Below are 18,807 nucleotides of genomic sequence, written 5' to 3'. Positions count from 1 at the left end.
GGCAGTCTGAAACACACTGTCCCCTATAGCTATGAACTGATTTGAATCCCTCACAAAATTGAGGGACTGGTGGCAATAATTTTTATGGATCTGAAAGGCTGTTGTCCTTGGACAGCTGTAGTGCAGACCATGAATAACAAGTGGTACTTGAAGAAAATTCATGACTAAGACCTGGCCTACACCATGAGGTTAGGTTGAATTTAGCTGCATTAGGTTGATTTTATAATGAATGCATCTACACAACCAACCCTGTTCTGCTGACTTAAAGGGCTCTTTAAATTGACTGCTATACTCCTCCTGGACGAGGGGAGTAGTGCTAAAATCAACCTTCCTGGGTCGAATTTGGGTACTGTAGACGCAGCGCTCTCCAATTCGATGGTATTGGCCTCCGGGAGCTATCCCAGAGTGCTCCAATGTGATCACTCTGGACAGCACTTCGATGCTGGTGGCTCCTAGCTAGGCTCTGCACATACTGCAGGATAATGTGCAAGGTGTTTACAATGCTCACAAAAGCAGTGTGCCGCTGAGCGGGCTCCATGCTTGCCATACTATAGCGTTTGCATGGATAATCCAGGAAAAAAGGCGTGAAATGATTGTTTGCCATTGCTTTCAAGGAGGGAGGGGAGACTGATGACTGATGATACTCAAAACCACCTGCGACAATGTTTTTGCCCCATCAGGCACTGGAAGCTTAACCCAGAATTCCACTGGGCACCAGGGACTGTGGGATAGCTACCCATGGTGCACCACTCCGTGAGTTGATGCTTGCCATGGTATTGAGGACACACTCCACTGACTTAATGCGCTTAGTGGGGACATGCATGATCAATTGTATATAATTGCTTACTAAAGATCGACTTCTATAAAATCAACCTAATTTCGTAGTGTAGACATGCCCAAACTTTCAACCCTAGTAATCAGCTTACATTTTCAAGGCTGTACTCCCCAGGAAGAGGAAAATAAACTTTTATTTTGTTAAAAATAAAAGATGAAATTAGCCCAAATCAGGGACTCTTTCCCCTGTGGACTTCCGGGGCCCCAAAGACTGACTTTGCACGCCAGTTTTAGGGGTGGGAAATGGAAAGAAATGATGGCATCATCATGACACTTCAAGTTACTGGTACAGCAGAGAGATCTTAACTTTGTTCAGACAATTTATTTTTCAATCTCATATATTATTCTTGGACAGTGTTTAAAAAAAAATCTGAGAACCCTCTAGGGCAAAAAATTAGACAGACAATTTCTCCTTGTGAATGGGAAGAATACAACAGGCCAGGTGCTGGCCTCCTAATCTTGTAGCTTTGCCTCTGCAGTGGTGCAAGGTAGCCTTAAGGTTTCCCTTAAAGTGCAATTGAGGATTCCTCTGGTGGTGAAGGGAATCCCTGGCATACAGACAACTACACTTGCTAAATCTTCCCAAAGTAGGAAGTGTTTCTAGATAGGAAGGGTCATGGCTGGACCATGCTGTACTCTGGTGATCTGACTGTAGTAATGGCTGTTCTAAGATGGCACAAATTAGACCCAGCCCCCAGCTGGCTTTAGGAACCAAGGCAGAGACATCAGAACTACCGTTTTTTGCCCTGACAGCTTGTGCTATGTGGTGTGTCAGCACACTTGAGCATTCAGCTCTACAACTGGTGATTGAAATTCTGCCTGAATGTCAGGCTGAAGATTTTAATTTTTAAAAAAGAAAACAGCACCAGATGCAATGTGGAGATTTTACTGAGCACTAGATTTCTTTTTGTTTCTAAGTGCACTTTGGATGTGACCGATAGTGACTGTCATCAACACCTATGATTTCAAGCAGTTATATATGGCCAGGTGTTGTGAGATTCCATACTGTGGCAATTGAATAACAAACTTGAAAAGAATTAATGATCACTAAACAAGTTTATTTATAACATGTTATGATTTATAACAGGGAATTCAGATGATATTATCACATTAGGTTATTTATAAGCGGTTTAATTCTTTTTATTCCATACAGAGCAAAAAAAAAAGGGGGGGGAGGGAAGATTAGGAGACTGAGAAGGGCCTAGCATTTGACTCTAGTTTTATTCCTTGTTTCTTGTTTTATAAAATCTAAATTTCTCTCAGCACGCGAGGGATAGTCCCTTCAGGCAACATCTTCCCAAACACAGATATTCCACAAGGCAATGTGATACATTAATGCTTTACTACTGGACTAGCAACATAGGAGACATTTTTATAAATATAATTATGTGATTCAGTACATATTTCAGAGTCCCTGCTGATAAGATTTCTGATCTCAGTCTTAAAATCTGCAGTGAGAAGGCAACATGCAGTGTCCTTATTAAGACATGGTACATAGTCTATGTAAAGATTTTCTTTCTTTCTAATGTACTGGACATCCACACTCCCCCTGTGCTTATGAATATTGGATTAAAGACCTACATCCAAATCTTACTCTCAGTTGTAAATCAGTGGCTTTAGTGGAGTTACTCTGGTTTTATACCAGTATAACTGAGACCAAAATACGTCCTCTAAATTAAAATTTATAGAGAAAATGCACTGGAAACTGACAGCAACACCATACTGAATGTAGAAACCTACTTCCCATCCCTTTTTAAAAAGCAGAATGGACACAACTCTGGCAGGCAGTGGTTGCAGGGCTAAATGTTCAAATGTGGACAACTAATTTGCATTCACAAGCTGTACATACAAACCCAGCATATGTATACATGCAATAGTAATAGCTTGGGTAATTATCTCTTTTGAGTAGGCAAAATATTCTTTTTTGTGAGTAAATGTGAATTTTATGTATGCATTAATATTTTGCAGGCGCACCTTAGACTTGGATATTTGAAAGTTTTTACCATAATCTTGTGATGAACATTTGTATTGTTTCAGAGGAAAAGCCTCTTTTACTGTGTCATCTCTTCTGTTTGGCATATTAACCTTCTAGAACTAGGAAATATCAAAATCTTTTGGATGTGTTCCAATCAAAGTTAAGTTTATACATATATATATGAATGTCAGCGCTGGTGGGTTTTTTTTTTTTAAAGGCTGTTGTATTTCAGTGAGTTAGTATTTTACAAGTATATTGTGGTGACTTTGGTTGGGTAACTTACTATAATATAGAATGGGGTATTAAATCATGGCATATTAGGTCAAGATTTTAAAGAAAACTTCAACTTTTGAGTTAGTGGTTCCCAGAAGGAAGAAGATTGTGGATTGCCTTTTAAAAAAATGTGATCAGTATTAAGGAAACAATACAATAAAAAATCTGTTTTGATGGGGGATGTGATACTTGACTCAGATGGAGAGGGAGCGGGGAATGGACTCTGAAAGTAAGTCTGAATAAGGATTGTTCTGTTTTTCTTGTAAAATGGAAGAGAATGAAGTTAAGTGAATGAGGCAAAAAGTCTGAGTAATGCGACTGGAGCCATACATGAAATAATATCCTTGATCAGGAAGGAACATTGCTTTATTTCATTAAGCAGATCGAGTTTTTATAAATTGCTTGCAGTTTTTGCTACGACAGCACATGCAACCTTGGAGTCTAAGAGAACTCTGGAGGAGGGGGATTGGGTGGGCTAAGACCAGGGGGAGGTGTGCCTCTCAGCCTCCTACTGTACAAACTGACTCTCTGTTTTTCTGTATGCATCGGCTCATTGGTCTCAAATTACAACTCTTTCAGTGAACTTTTAGGTCTCTTGGGGAGAGAAGCCTGTCTTTTATGTTAAATTTAAAATCTGGAGGCCAGGTAACTTGAACTGCACACTTCAGACGCAGATCATAGTTTATAGTAACACAATTCACTACAATGAAAATAAACAATAATATGCCCTTCCTTCTCTTTTTACATGGTTGGCCAAGTGGAAAACTGTTTCATTGTGTAAATAATTTAAAATAAATCCATAAAGACATTAACATTTCCCAATGATAATGAACATAAGACATTTTACATTATTTATTTTGGGTGAAATACTGCATTAATGCCTGTGAAAAACTTTTATTATGTATACAACTATATGTGGCAATATAGCTGTTGTAGAATTAGTTACTTGGAGGTATCTGATCTCTGCAATGGATAAGGAGCAGTTTTTCATCAGCTAACTTTTAATCAGTTGAAATCCAATACTCATTTGCAATACTTTTAAGTGATCCCCTTTCTGCACTGTGAACATTTAATATTAGAAAAAGGGTGTGATACTATTCAACAACCAGCTTTGTTATCCATTCTGCCTATTGTATTTGTACACTCTCTAAGTGACTTATAACTTACTGCATCAGTTTTTTTATTGATTTGCTCAATGGCAACTATTCTGTATCTATTCTGATAGTTGGCTGGGAACAGATGGGAGAAATAAAAATCTATTATTCTTCCTCTCACACCCCCAACCCCCATTATCAAGTATATGAGTGACTCACAGTTTTTAATGTATTTATTCTCACAAGTCCCTGTAAGGCAGATAAGTGCTATTATCCCCATTTTAGAGATAGGGATCTGAGGTACAGAGAGACTAAGTGACTTATCCAAAGTCACACAGGAAGTCTGTGGAAGAGCAGGAAACTGAACCCAGATCTCAGAGTCTGAGGCTAGGACCCTAACCACTGGACCATCCTTCCTCCCTTCTTTTCCGTTATAAAGTTGTAGCAGCAACTTACAATGAAATCTGGAACATGACACTTAGTAGTTAGTCCTTTGTGACAGACTGTAGACTAGGAAACATGATGGGACAACTTCCTTCAGTTTATAGCATGTAATCATAACTAGCACACATGTAAAACTGAATGTGATTACAGTCAGCTGCCAGAATGGAAGCAGCAATGTGCCAATCCTATCCTCCTACTGAGATTCGACAATACTTGACATGTGCATTAAGAGACAGCAAAAATCACTTGGGAAAACCAAAACCAGGAGAGTGGCTAAGAGAATGGTGCTAAAGAAAGCATTGAAATCTAAGAGTGCTTGTTTTTGGCTTCATTGACGATCAGGATGTCTTCTTTACAAAAGTACTCTTTGACATGAGAAAAACTGTAGGCTTTGCTTGACATGTGAAATTGGCAATATCTGTCATTCCTAGGAGGTATGCTTTAGGGGAGACATGGGTCTGTGGGCTCTGTAGTGAAAGAGTCACAGGCCTTATTAACTATAATAGCTTGATGGAGTACCTCAGCTAATCAAAACTATACAGCTGTCATCCAGGGTAATCTGAGTGCAAAATTTCAAGGTCTGGTGTTTGGTAATTTTCCAAATACACAGTGTTTTTGTCTTCCATTGAAACATTTTATATGAGCATACATACAGTTCTGGTTATTTAGCATATATTTTTCCCCGTAAAAACGTCAGTAAGTAGACAATATGTATCTAAAGCTTCCTGTATCCATTAGGCTAGTTTATATCTTTATTGGCAAAAATCTGCATATTTATTGACCTGGATATATTTGGAGCACTTTTTATAAAATTAAGTCTTTTGCTTTTTATCTAAAAAAAATCTTGCTAAATCATCCTCATAAAGCTCTCTCTAATACAGAAATAGTGTCTTTAGACTACCCCATATTGTTTCCAGAGGACATGGACATGAACTAAGTGCGCTAAGCTTAAGGTGGAGATTTTTTATAAGTGGTTTTGGTTTGTCCTGTCAGAACTGAGGTCTGAATGGATGTTGAAGCCTCCCAAAACAATGAGTCTTATGAACTTAATCACCACATCTCTCTCTGCTTCTCTGGAAGGCTTTTGGCATCTGCAGATTTATCTGAGAGTCCAGAAACTCTCAACTATAAGGGGATTCATTTAAATAATATTTTTAAATCAAGTGAGCTTTCCTTCATTTGGATCTCTAATGACGTAGAACAGCTTCAGACTTATCCTCCCATGGGTCTGCATATGTAGTGAATAGAGTATCTTGCGGGATGAAGTCTTCAGTGTCCCTCAGCCAGATTTCTGTGATGCCGAACGAGATTGGGTGACTCATCATTGATCAAAGGTCGTGTGTTGATCAGCATGAGACCGAGTTCCTGGTGTTACCTGTGCCAGGTAACAGCTTGCTGATTGGACTGGATATAGCTGTTTGGAGATCTTCATTCTAGAGAATGACTACAAGCTTTTCCTCTGTTGACTTCTGACTTATAACTGGAAAGGGCAGAGGTTAGCCTAAATGGCAGGGGAGGCTATGTAGTGGCATGCCAGATACCCAAAGGGTAGCAAGGCTGCTCTACTGCCCGGGAGACTCTCTTTGTGTGGGTGAACACATGAACAAAAGCTAAACAATGGGATTTGTTTGAAAATTAATCCCCAAAGTGTATGTATTACAGTGGATGTGCATTGCATAGGGTGTTCTTAAGGCTGAGTTGCAGCTTTCATTCTAGTTCCCTGTATCACAGGAGTGGGCAAACTTTTTGGCCTGAGGGCCACATCGGGGTTCCAAGACAGTATGGAGGGCCGGGTAGGGAAGGCTGTGTCTCCCTAAACAGCCTGGCCCCCACCCCCTATCCGCTCAGTTCCCTGACTGCCCCCCTCAGAATCCCCACCCACCCAACCCCCCCTCCTTGTCCCCTGACCACCCCCTCCTGGGACCCCCCATCCCTAACTGCCCCCCAGAACCCTATCCCCTATCCAACCCCCCCTTCTCCCTGTCCCCTGACTGTCCCGACCCTTATGCACACCCCGCCCCTGACAGGCCCCTGGGACTCCCACCCCAATCCAACCCCCCCATTCCCTGTCTCCTGACCGCTCCCCCGAATCTCTGCCCCATCCAACCACCCCCTGTCTCCTCACTGCCCGCTGCCCCTTATCCAACACACACACCCGCTCCCTACCCCGTTACCATGCCGCTCAGAGCAGCGTGTCTGGCAGCTGGAGCCAGCCATGTCACCACGCTGCCTGGCAGGAGCTCGCAGCCCCTCCGCTCAGAGCGCTGGCAGCACGGTGAACTGAGGCTGTGGGGGAGGGGGAACAACCGGGGAGGGCCTGGAGGATAGCCTCCCCGGCTGGGAGCTCAAGGGCTGGGCAGGAGGACAGTCCTGCGAGCCGGATGTAGCCCACGGGCCATAGTTTGCCTACCTCTGCTGCATCAGCTGATCACAAATTTCTCAGGCAAATAGCTCTTGTGGTTGAAAATTTTCCATGCTTGGTCCCAGTCTGGTGGAGGGTTTTTTTGTTTGTTTGTTTTTGTTTTTTAAAAGTTTGAGCAAAATCTGTTCAACTGGCTTAATTTATGAGGGGAAAAACTGGCCCTGCAGCCATGGATGGTACTTTGGCAGTAGAACAGATATGACTTTGGTGCATTGTAGCATAGGATGGAATTAGGGGCAAATTACAGGGAAGAGAAGCACCTCCTATGTGGTTCAGAGCTCATCACTGTGCTGGCTCCCTGTATCTTTCTGATGTCAGTTGCGTTACACCAGCCCTGAATTTGGAGATGAACTTGTTTGTCATTGTAGCCTGTCTGGGGTTATAATCGCTCACCCACTTGAGCACTGAATATGTGAGATGTATGTAATGCCTCCAAAGGATTTTGCATTCTTCTGCCTTGTGTAAGCATGAAATTTTCAGGATCTGAACTGGTGAAGAAAATAAAAAAACCACAAGCCTGTGCCTTGAGAACAGTTGAAACTACATACCTTTGAGAAAGGGGAAAGGAACCTTTCTATTCTAACACACACAAAAAATTCCAAATCCCATCAACCTAGGAATGGACTAGAATAGACTTTGAGAAGCCATTCTCCAACACGTTCACACTATTTCTGCCTAAAAGTACTATGCTAATGAAATTAATACACTGAAAGAAAATAGAAACATTGGGCCAAATTAATTCATGGTGCAACTGCACTTGACTGGCATTACACCAGGGATGAATTTGACCAAATGTATTATGGAGGCAGTGTTGAATTTTACACTAAATCCTTCCATTTCACATTTTAATTTTTTGTATTTACGGACATATTCTAAGTGAGTATAAATCAGCATAGCTTCGTTGAAGTCAGTATAGCTATGCTGTTTTATAACCACTCAGGATCTGTTTGTTAGAATCCAAAATTTGGCACAGTAACTCTTCACAGAAAAATTCAACTTTCCATGTATTTTCTTAAAAAATATTTGCAAACTTATTTGCAGAGGAATTTTTTAATATCCTCTTTATGAAATGCTGCCTGAGAGTCTTCAGTTTTTTTGTGATTTCAGTCTAGCTAAATAACAACGGTCCCTACAAACTCCAGACTTCACATACACACACACAAGCCACTTTTGAACTTTTTTACAATTAAACACATAGGAAAATAACTCTAATTTGTGATAACCTAATTGGTCTTCTGAATGAGTAGCCTGTGTAACTGTTAAATTGTCAACTACTTTGGTTTCCTTATGCTGCCAGGCTCCCTCCCTGATTCATCTGCTCATCTCCTATGTAATCTCTCATACACAATCTCTGCTGCTCCTATCTGTGAGGAGTCACGAAAACAGGCTGGCCAGAAGGGTAAACTTGGTCCTCCTTGCTTCCTAACACAGACTTTATTCAATCCACAGCTTCACTACTGAGCCAGAATTGGCTTGTTGGGTGTTTAGTTGGCTGCTTTCAAAGTCTGCAGGTTGCTGATAAAGACAGCCAGCTGGTCAGCTCATGAGCGTGCTTTTCAGAATCCCTTACTCAGCCCCTAACTGCTGGCCAATGTTAGGATCACCAGCAGAAGTCCCACTCTCTCATAAACCTCCTAGACATCACTGAAAGAGCTCTTCTGTGTGATGAACCACAAGTGGTTCATCAAAGCCAGATTGTGTGTCTGCCCCTGAAGAGATGCAAATTGGGTTTGTCAGCACAAGTTGGTTGAAACCCTGTCCTTTGTCTGATCCCTGTTGCTGTGATACCACTCCCTGCCATCATGACTGGTATTGCCTCATTGTTTCCTTGTACTCCCGCATCTCTCTGTCTATATCCATCTGTTGTGCCTTGTCTTATATTGTAGGCTTCTTGGGGAAGGAACCTTATTTTTGTTCTGTCTGTGTAGTGAATGTATCTGGTTCATGACTAGGGATCTTAGGTGCTATGGTAATATAAATAAATAACAATAATAATATGGCTGAAAAGGCCAGATAGATTTTTTTTAAAGTAGCAATAACAAATTATGGGTTTGATTCTGTCGTCCATTTGTCACCACTCAAGTTGCAAATATTCTGGCTAGAGGAGGTCAGTGAAGAATTATCCTTGCACAGGGGAATTCTGTGCTGGTGTAAAACTGGTGCAGGCAGCATAACCACTTCCTGCTTGAGCTGCCTCTCCACCACTGGTGTGGGGAGCTGTGGAGGGAGGGTGGCATCAAACCGTGTGTTCTAGCAGTTCCTCAGTTGATCTAACCTGCACTGGGGCCAGGTGGCATAGGATTGGGAAGCCACAACTGGTTCCCTAACGGCACCACCAGCCTGTGACAAGAGGAGCTCTGGAGAAGAAGAGAATCCTTTTTTATGATGATAGTATGTCTGTCAGTAAAATACGTTAATCTCCTGGAGGTGTAGTTAAATTTGATGTGCACATTATGAGGTGAGGTTGCAGGGCCAGATTTAGGGGCAGGCAACCTCCTGGGGTGCCAGGCTTAGCGGGGCACCAGGCTCGGTGTGCTGTTTTTGTTGTTAGTGATAAGAGGAAAAATAGAATGTTAGAAGTAAAATGTTTCAGGTATTCCATATGTGGATTCATTTTTCACTAACTTCCTAGAATGTTCTGGATCTTTGTAGAATCTCGTGGAAACTTCCAGACTTTCCGAGAACTACATTTTCCTCAAGCTTCTTAGAATTTTGTCAGCCATGCCCTTGTGGGTATATAAGGGGCAGGGCAGGGCAGCACCAGTCAGTCAGTGAGATATAAGAATGAAGTGAAGTGAGAGCCCAGCTGCGATATTGTGAACCTTGTTTTATTGTATAATTGTGAAAGTGTACTTATGTTTTAAGACTTGAAGAGTTGTTAGTAGCAATTAATAAAGGACATATTTAATGAGACGCCAGAGAGATCTGTCAAACCCCTATCTATGCAACAATATAAAAGAAGTACTGTTACGTGTTAAGCATGGCAAAAGAAGTAATGTTTGATGACCTTCTAAGACTGCAGAACATAGACTTTTGCTCTCCCTAATAATGTCTGTTTTCCCCCATAGAAAATTAAAGATGCCCCTGAAGAAGCCTTCAGGAGCTCAGTATAGGAAGCAAAAAGCTCAGTTGCAATCTAATTTGCAACAAGGGGCAAATTTGATAGGAAAATATCTGATACAGAACAACATAGGCCAGGCTTTAGGAAGCGGCAATCGTTCCAGTGCAGAGGAAATTGAGGAGCAACGTGTAAATTATGGAAGTCCTATTACTAAGAAATTAGCAGATTTGCCTGAAGATAAGGAATGGGAATGTGAGGAAAGTGATGGAGAATCACTGATTTCAAATTTCTGATCTCAATTGTGGTTTGGTATGATATCCTGTTCCAAGTAAACATTGCAAGCAATGCATTACAAACTCAGTCGATGGACATCGCAACTGCTACTACTTTGATGAGAAGCTGCCTTGATTTCATTGTGGCCTACAGAGACAATGGATTTGAAGATGGCATCACTGCTGCCAAAGAAATGGAGGAAAACATAGGAGTTGAGCCTCTCTTCAAGGAAACTCACATTCATCAGAAGAAGAGACAGTTTGGTTCCGAAGGCAGAGGTGAGGTTCTGGGAAGCGCAGAAGAAAAATTCAAGAGGGCGTTTTTTTGCTCACTTGTTGATGCTGCTCAAGTGTCCATTGAAGAAGGTTTGGAGAAATAAAGCACCACAAAAAGATTTGGGGCCTTTTGTATGACCTTAGTAATCTGCCAGCGGACAGGAAAACACTCTTGAACAATTATACAGACCTTCCCTGGATGCTGACACATATTTGGATGTCAGTGAATGTTCGGAAGTTAATTATAAAGACCTCTGTTGAAATGGACAACATCCATCACATTTTGCAATATGTGAAGCACTCTCCACTACAAGTTCTCCAATTCATTCATGATGCAGAGCTGAAGGACACTTTTTTTCCTAATGTGTGGATAGCTTTGAGGATTCTGCTCATGCTCCTGGTCACAGTTGCAAGTGATGAGCGCAGCTTTTCAAAGCTCAGGCTCATTAAAACATATCTTCAATGGATCAGTGGCCGCTGAGAGACTGACGTCACTTGCTATTTTATCACTTGAAAATGCCATGGGCCAGTCTTTGGATCTTTCTGACTCTGTGCTTCAGCTCGCGAAAGCAAAGGCGAGAAATTGAGAAAGGGCAGGGGTCGGCAACCTTTCAGAAGTGGTGTGCCGAGTCTTCATTTATTCACTCTAATTTAAGGTTTTGCGTACCAGTAAGACACTTTAACATTTTTAGAAGGTCTCTTTCTGTAAGTCTATAATATATAACTAAACTATTGTTGTATGTAAAGTAAATTAGTTTTTTTTAACATTTAAGAAGCTTCATTTAAAATTAAATTAAAATGCAGAACCCCTCGGACTGGTGGCCAGGACCCAGGCAGTGTGAGTGTCACTGAAAATCAGTTTGTGTGCCATCTTCGGCACGCGTGCCATAGGTTGCCTACCTCTGGACTAGGGTTAACATTCTAAGGTTGTCACCTACTGTAACACTATTTAATACTGGTCTACCCAGTGTGAGTGCACAGTTCAATTTCTTGATTTTAGGCCATTTCAGTTATTCTTAAAATTAAAAAGTTTCTATAAGCTTAGAGGAAACAATTTTGTTTATTTTGTTTATATATGGCATGAATAAATACAGATTTACAGATCCTACTGTGCAAATTTATCTTATGTGACAGGGATAAATCATCCATGCAAATTGTGCATCAAAGTCATGAAATGAGCTACAAATGCAATAAAAAATAAGGTATTCAAAAGTTTAACAAATTGGGGGGGGGCGCCGAAGACACTCCTCGCCTGCAGCACCATTTGGTCTAGGGCCAGCCCTGTGAGGGAGGTTGTATGGAAAGAGAAGAGAAGTCTGTTGTAGAGGTGAAGAGTCTGTGAGAACTTGTAGGTGTTGTGGTGTTTGAGTGGTAAGACATAGGGCTGAGATTGCTCTGGATGTTATCTTCCCTCGGCTGGGGAGTTTCTTGATTTCTTCAATAGCATTGATGGGAAATGAGCTTGAACAACTTTAACTGTAAGTTAACAGGGTTTTTTATGTGTGAATTTACAAAATGTCACAGTGACTAAGTCAAAGTCTGAAGTATGCATTGCTGAAAAATGGTGTGTGCCTGTACCTCTCTTGCTCTTTTATTCAGCAGTGATGACAGAGGTACAGGGCATTTCCTGGGGATTAATGACCAGCTGCTTTGGGTCATCAGCTCCTCCAGTTAGTCGTTAATCCTCAAGATATGCACTATGCCAAGGTCACTGTTGCTTTCATCAGTGAACATATGCAAAGTACACTTTTTTCAACTGTTTATGGTGTCTGTATTGTTGCTCTTTCCATGTACTAGCTGATTCTAAAGAGAGACTGTATTGGCTTATATGTATCTTCATACCATAACAATATAAACTTCTCAGTGAACTATGCTTTTCTTTCATCATGAATAACATTAGCAACATGAAGTGGAACAAAAATGCTCCCTACATTTGGCAAAATATTTATGTAACATGACGATAGGAATATGTAGACAGTGTTTTGGTTTTGATCAGTAAGAATGAATATTTACACCCACCTTTTGATATTGTTCATTACAGGTGAGTTTTAGAATCCCCCTTAGCTCATGAAACCAACAAGTGTACGCTGACGTCTTCTGTCCCATATTGCTCCTGTCACACTAGCAATAAGATTGCTACATCCACATGGGAGAAAAAATGCTTTTTTTTAAGTGTCCATGGGCGATAAGCCAAAAGTGAGTTATGAAGGTCTTTCCCAACAAAGCTTTTACCACACTACCATGGATGTTGGAGATAAAGTATTTCAGAAATATTTTGAGAGTTTTAAAAATACATTTTCATTCCTGTTTTCATCTCTCTGTACCTGAAAAATCAGGCTGCCTTAATAATGCTAATGCTCTAGCAGCATAAAGAGCCCACCAGCAAAAACAACAGCTCTGCCCACTGCATATAACAGTAGCATAAAGGGCGACCACCAAAGGCAATTTTTCACATGGATATCTCCACTGTCTGTGTGATATTTCTATTGTATCTATACATATGTGTTCTCGAGTGTGTACATATGTGGTAGATTGCAGAGCCACATCATAAATTGCATTTCTAATGACTGACTGAGGCCAGTATGCCCAGTGTGTGTGGAATGTTGCTGCTGAAGAAATTTCAGAGAGTATTCTAACCCACCCAGACGTGGTGGACTCATGGTTTCTTCCCATGAAGAGTGCATGACCAACAGCTTGGTTTGCTTTCTCTTTCTCCAGTCACAATGTACAAGTAGTAAAGGCCTAGGGAAGTTGGTACAGTTCCCCATCCCATCACTAACCTCTGTTTTCTGCAGTTAGTTCAGGTGAAAACTCTTTGCTCTCTTTTGTGATTTGAAGGGGGGTGAGTGCTTTAGAATGCAAACACTGACTTCAAAAGAAGTCAATATTCATGATTGGAAACAGATGTAGCCAGACATGTAATTGCACTGTCTCTCCTCTAAGTGTCTATGTAGTGTCATAATTTGCAAGTTGTACTCTTAAATTGAAACCTCTCTTTTGGTTGTAGATGCTAAGAAATTAGAAATCTTCCAGTTTATCCTAGACTGGATTAAGTGCTTGAAAACTTGTGGAATCTGTTAATATACCTCACACGTGTAGGAGTGTGTTTATCCCTCAAGAAGTCAAAAGATTCTTTTAAAAAGTTTTCTTTTTCTTTAAAAATCTGGCTCTGAATCACACTCACACTTCATTTGTTTCCAATCTTCCACTTCTAGGCTAAAGTAGTATTGGCAATTTGGGGCACCTAGTGTTTTTTGTTTTTTGTTTTGTTTTTTTTAAATAACCCAACCCTGTCAACAGTTGATTAGATAAGGAGAGCAAAGGGAAGAAAGGCTCTATCAAATAGCAACCAAGAACAATTTTGTTTGTTGGCCATTAATCACGCTGAACTGCACTTTGCACCAGAAATAATTATATGATCTATTGGGGTGTTTCTGAGGACAAAAAAAATCACCACCTCCACTGGCCATTGCACACCAGTCATAAAGATGCATGTGTGGAATATGTTTTCAGAGGTAATTTTTCAGACTACACATTGTGACTCCGTGTCAGCCAGAGCAGTAAACAAACAGCTAAACTGAAAAGGTTCTGGATTGGTAAATTGGTAAACTTTAGCAGTTAACAGAGGTGATATTCAGGATTTCTTTATTGATGAATGTTGAGTTTCCTAGGTGCCATTAAAATCTTTAGTTCAGGAGTACAATTGATTAGAAGCTGGAAATGTCAGATGGAGTAGGAGGAAGGAATCATGTTAGGATTGATTATGATCTCACATTGCTTTTACGTTGATGGAGCGTCATAGATTTTTATTGGAGTTACTCTTGATTTAGAGCCCAATCCAACTCCCACTGCTGTCAACAGAATTCCTTCAACTGATTTCAATGGGAGTTAGATTAGGCCTTTACTGTTGCTATAAAAGCATTTATTTTGCCTGGCACAATGGAGCCCTAGTCTCAGCTGCCAACTCTAGGCACTACCACAATACAAATAACAATATTAATGTGGTCTCCCATTGATGTAGGAAGGAAATTACATCTGGCTCCTGTTGGTTCTAATGTGAGTTAGATATGCAAATTCCCTAAGCCTCCTTTAAAAAGTGGTTAGTATGATTTATCTTTGAGGTTTTTTAGCTTTAATGACATTAAATTCATAGTTCTCTCTTTAGTCTCTGTTAGTCTATATATATATATATATATATATATATATATATATATATATATATATATATATATATATATATATATATATAATATAAAATCTGAAATGTTGTTAAAGTATTTTCCTAAGAATAAGAAGGGACACTTAATCACAACTCCTGATTATTCCTCTTGTGCAAAGTATTACCACATTCTGTATTATGTGATTATCTCACTTTATTACTCAATACCCAAACATGTGGCATATGTGTAAATTCAGTCTACATTCAATTTTTTGTGTGCAGATGGGTATACATTGGCATAGCAAAAGCAGCATTAATGTGACACCACATTCTGACCTAGCCATGGCTCCTTGAAAAGCCACCTTCCCAGACTTTTCCTATCAGGAGTAGGACTAATTTCTGCAAAGTAATGGCTAGCTCAGTTAAGGAGTCTGTACACTAAAACACACTAACTCTGCCTCCTGCCCAGGCCTTTGGGTCTGTAGAGTGTGAATTTAGTGTGTATTGTGGGAGCTTGTGGGAAGGTACTCAGTTATTCCATGCTTGGGCACTTGTTTTCCCAAGTATACATAGATGAGGAAAAAAAGCCTCCTAATTTGCCCTGATGCCAAAGCAAGTACATTTGAATGACAATCTCAGAGAATTCTAGCTCTGTCCTGGAATTCGTGTGCTGTATCATGATGTTTCTGTTATTCCCATGAATCACAGGAGGAAATGAGCTAAAGAGCCAACGCTTCCGTTTGAACTGGCCTTGGATTTCACTGGAGAAAGAGTACTACATTGTAGACGAGGACTCCAAGTTCCTGGAGGTGATTCTCAAGCGCAGAGGATACCTAGGAGAGACGTCTTTCATCAGTGAGTTACTTTGTAATTGTTCTAGATGTCATTTGTGGGGGAGAGGCAGCTTTGTTATGCAGCATCAGTAGCGACTATACAGCTGGTGCTGCTGTTTTTTATCTATTCAACATCCAGGGTCCACAGTAGTAACACAACGGTTGTTGTTTATTGTTGGTACGTGGCTCTTTATGTGTGCAGTGTAGTTGTAGCCATCTCAGTCCAAAGATATTAGAGAGGCAAGGTGGGTGAGGTAATATCTTTTATTGGACCAGTTTCTGCTGGTGAGAGAGACAAGCTTTCAAGCCACACAGAGCTCTTCTTCAGCTCTGGGAAAGGTCCTCTGAGCATAATAGCTAAATACAAGGTGGAGCAGATTGTTTAGCATAAGTAGTTAGCATGTATTCGAAGGGACCATTCAAGGAAGAGTGCCCTGTTAACTCCTCTGCAGTCATAAAAATCAGACACTGGCTTTATGGCTTATTACAACAAACTGTAATCCACTAACCCCCTCTTTTAGGGCATGTCTACACTTGCAGATGTAGAGCACCGGGAGTTAAAGCAGCCCTCAGAGACCACAGCAGGGAAAGCACTGGCATGTGTTCATAGTGTCAGCTGCAAGCACAGTAGTGTGGCCACATTTGCGGCACTTGCAGCAGTATTGGGAGCGGTGCATTATGGGCAGCTATTCCACAGAGCACCTCTTCCCATTCTGGCGCTGTGGGAAGGGGAAGGGGATGCAGGACATTCTAAGTCCTGTCCCAATGCCCCGTGATGCATTGCTTCACATCCCAGCAATCCCTGTGCTTCCATCCACATTTGGCGCCATCTTTCAACATTTTTTTGTACTGCGTGCTCAGTCTTCCCTTTCAGTCTGCGGGAATGGATCCTGAACTTGTGAGGAATATGCTGATGGGACTTGCCAGCATGTCACAAATGGCAATCGAGTTACTCCTTAAGCTACAAAGTGACAGTGAGGAGTCCAACGATGATGCCAACTGGCATAACGCATACAACATGAGATTGCTTGTGGCATTCACGGACATGCTCACCACAGTGGAACGCCGCTTTTGGGCTCGGGAAACAAGCACTGAGTGGTGGGATCACATCATCATGCAAGTCTGGGATGACTAGCAGTGGCTGCAGAACTTTCGGATGAGGAAAGCCACTTTCATGGGTCTGTGTGCTGAGCTCGCCCCCACCCTGCAGCGCTAGGACACAAGATTGAGAGCTGCCCTGCCAGTGGAGAAGTGAGTGACTGTTGCAGTCTGGAAGCTGGCAACTCCAGACAGCTACTGATCAGTCGCTAACCAGTTTGGAGTGGAAAAGTCGACCATTGGAATCGTGTTGATGCAAGTTTGCAGGGCCATTAATCGCATTCTGCTCAGAAGAACTGTGACTCTGTTCCAGAACATGCCAGAACTGTGCCAGAATGTGCGTGAGATTGTGGCTGGCTTTGCACAATTGGGTTTCCCTAACTGTGGAGGGGCGATAGATGGGACGCATATTCCAATTCTGGCACCAGACCACCTAGCCTCCGAGTACATAAATCGGAAGGGTATTTCTCTATGGTTCTCCAGGCGCTTGTGGATCACTGTGGACGTTTCATGGACATTAACACAGGCTGGTGCAGAAAGGTGCATGCATCTTTTGTAACACAGGCCTGTTCAGGAAGCTGCAAGCTGGGACTTTCTTCCCAGACCAGAAGATCACCATAGGGGAAGTCAAAATGCCCATTGTGATCCTTGGAGACCCTGCTTACCCTTTAATGCTGTGGCTCATGAAACCCTACACAGGGAGCCTTGACAGCAGCAAAGAGCAGTTCAACAACAGGCTGAGTCAGTGCAGAATGACTGTGGAGTGTGCTTTTGGCTGTTTAAAAGGCTGCTGGCGCTGTCTGTATAGGAAGCTGGACCTGGCCGATGACAACATCCCCACAGTTATAGCCGCGTGCTGTACCCTCCATAACATTTGTGAAGGGAAGGGTGAAAGCTTCACTGAGGCATGGACCATGGAGGTTCAACTCTGGCTGTTCAAATTGAACTGCCAGAGAGCAGGACTATTAGAGGGACCCAGCATGGGGCTGTAAGGATTAGGGATGCCTTGAGGGAGCAATTTGATGCTGAAAGCCACCAGTAATATTCAGTGTCCTGCACAGGAGTGAAGTGCAATGGTTCCAATGCTAGTAGGCATCTGTGTTTACTACGTATGATGCACTGACTTGCAGTGCCTGTTGCTTTCCTGGGTTACGGTATCTTTTACTTAATGCAATAAAGAATGTTTTCAAAGCCAAAAAATTCATTTATTGAAAAGAAACACAACTGCTGGGGAAACAGAAAGGGCATGACACATCTATGCTGTGTGGGAGGAGGGAAGGGGTGGGGTGGGGAATGGGACAATCACAGATTTGCATATGTCCTGTTATCATATTCAGCCTTCCTGTCTGGAATGCCATGCAGTGAGTGCTGCACTACAGGCTGGTTAAAATGCATGGTTATGGGGGTTGAGTGCAGTGGGTAAGGGTCGTAGTTTGCAGGGCTGGTGGTGAAGCTACAGGTGTTGGAGGCAGCTGGTGGCAATAAGAAACTGGATGTTGGGGCAAGTGGGTTGGTGGTGACATGGGGGCACAAGGTAAAGAGTTTGAGGACAAAGGCTGCGGGGGCAGGGGGCGGACGCAGATCTGCTCCATCTGCAATGCTATGAGTGCCTCCATCAAGTCCACTTGGTGCTCCATAATACTTAGGAGCTGCTCCATGCTTTGGTGCCAGTGATCCACATTCTACTAGCAGAGCCTCCTTTCAGTCTCCCGCCACTCCTGTACTTTTTGATTTTCAGTAAGGGACTGCTGCATGACTTCATGTAGCAGGTCCTCTTTGGTTCTTCGTGGATGCTTCCTGATTCTTTGCAGTCTTTCGGCCGTTGATAACAAGGATGGCTGTGATCTCAAGGTTGCATCTGTAAAGCCAAAATGTAACACTTAACAGAGGCAGCATTATTCACACAAGACAGAGCAATGATTTGGCCTTACTTAAAGACAAGTACAGTGTACGCAGTAGCAGAAAGTGCCCGTCCCAAAGCGAGCGCACGTAACCCACAGGAGCCCCAAAATGGTGAGTAAGCACGGGGCAAGGGGGACTGATTGTTTTGGGGCTGCACTGTCCTC

The 18,807-nt window shown here is 42.0% G+C and overlaps 1 protein-coding gene across 1 annotated transcript in view; it reads left to right on the top strand.

Moving 5' to 3' along the window:
* The window catches only part of FREM3 (FRAS1 related extracellular matrix 3), a 313,505-nt gene that overhangs the window by 31,224 nt on the left and 263,474 nt on the right, over window positions 1-18,807 (top strand). Inside the window, exon 3 of the mRNA XM_039539811.1 lies at window positions 15,519-15,665. Coding sequence (XP_039395745.1) covers window positions 15,519-15,665 — 147 coding nt within the window. The remainder of the gene's footprint in view (window positions 1-15,518; window positions 15,666-18,807) is intronic.

The sequence above is a fragment of the Mauremys reevesii genome, linkage group 5 (assembly GCF_016161935.1).
Source record: "Mauremys reevesii isolate NIE-2019 linkage group 5, ASM1616193v1, whole genome shotgun sequence".
NCBI lineage: Eukaryota > Metazoa > Chordata > Testudines > Geoemydidae > Mauremys > Mauremys reevesii.
Note: the sequence above shows the minus strand (reverse complement) of the source record. Positions and strands in the feature narration are given on the sequence as shown.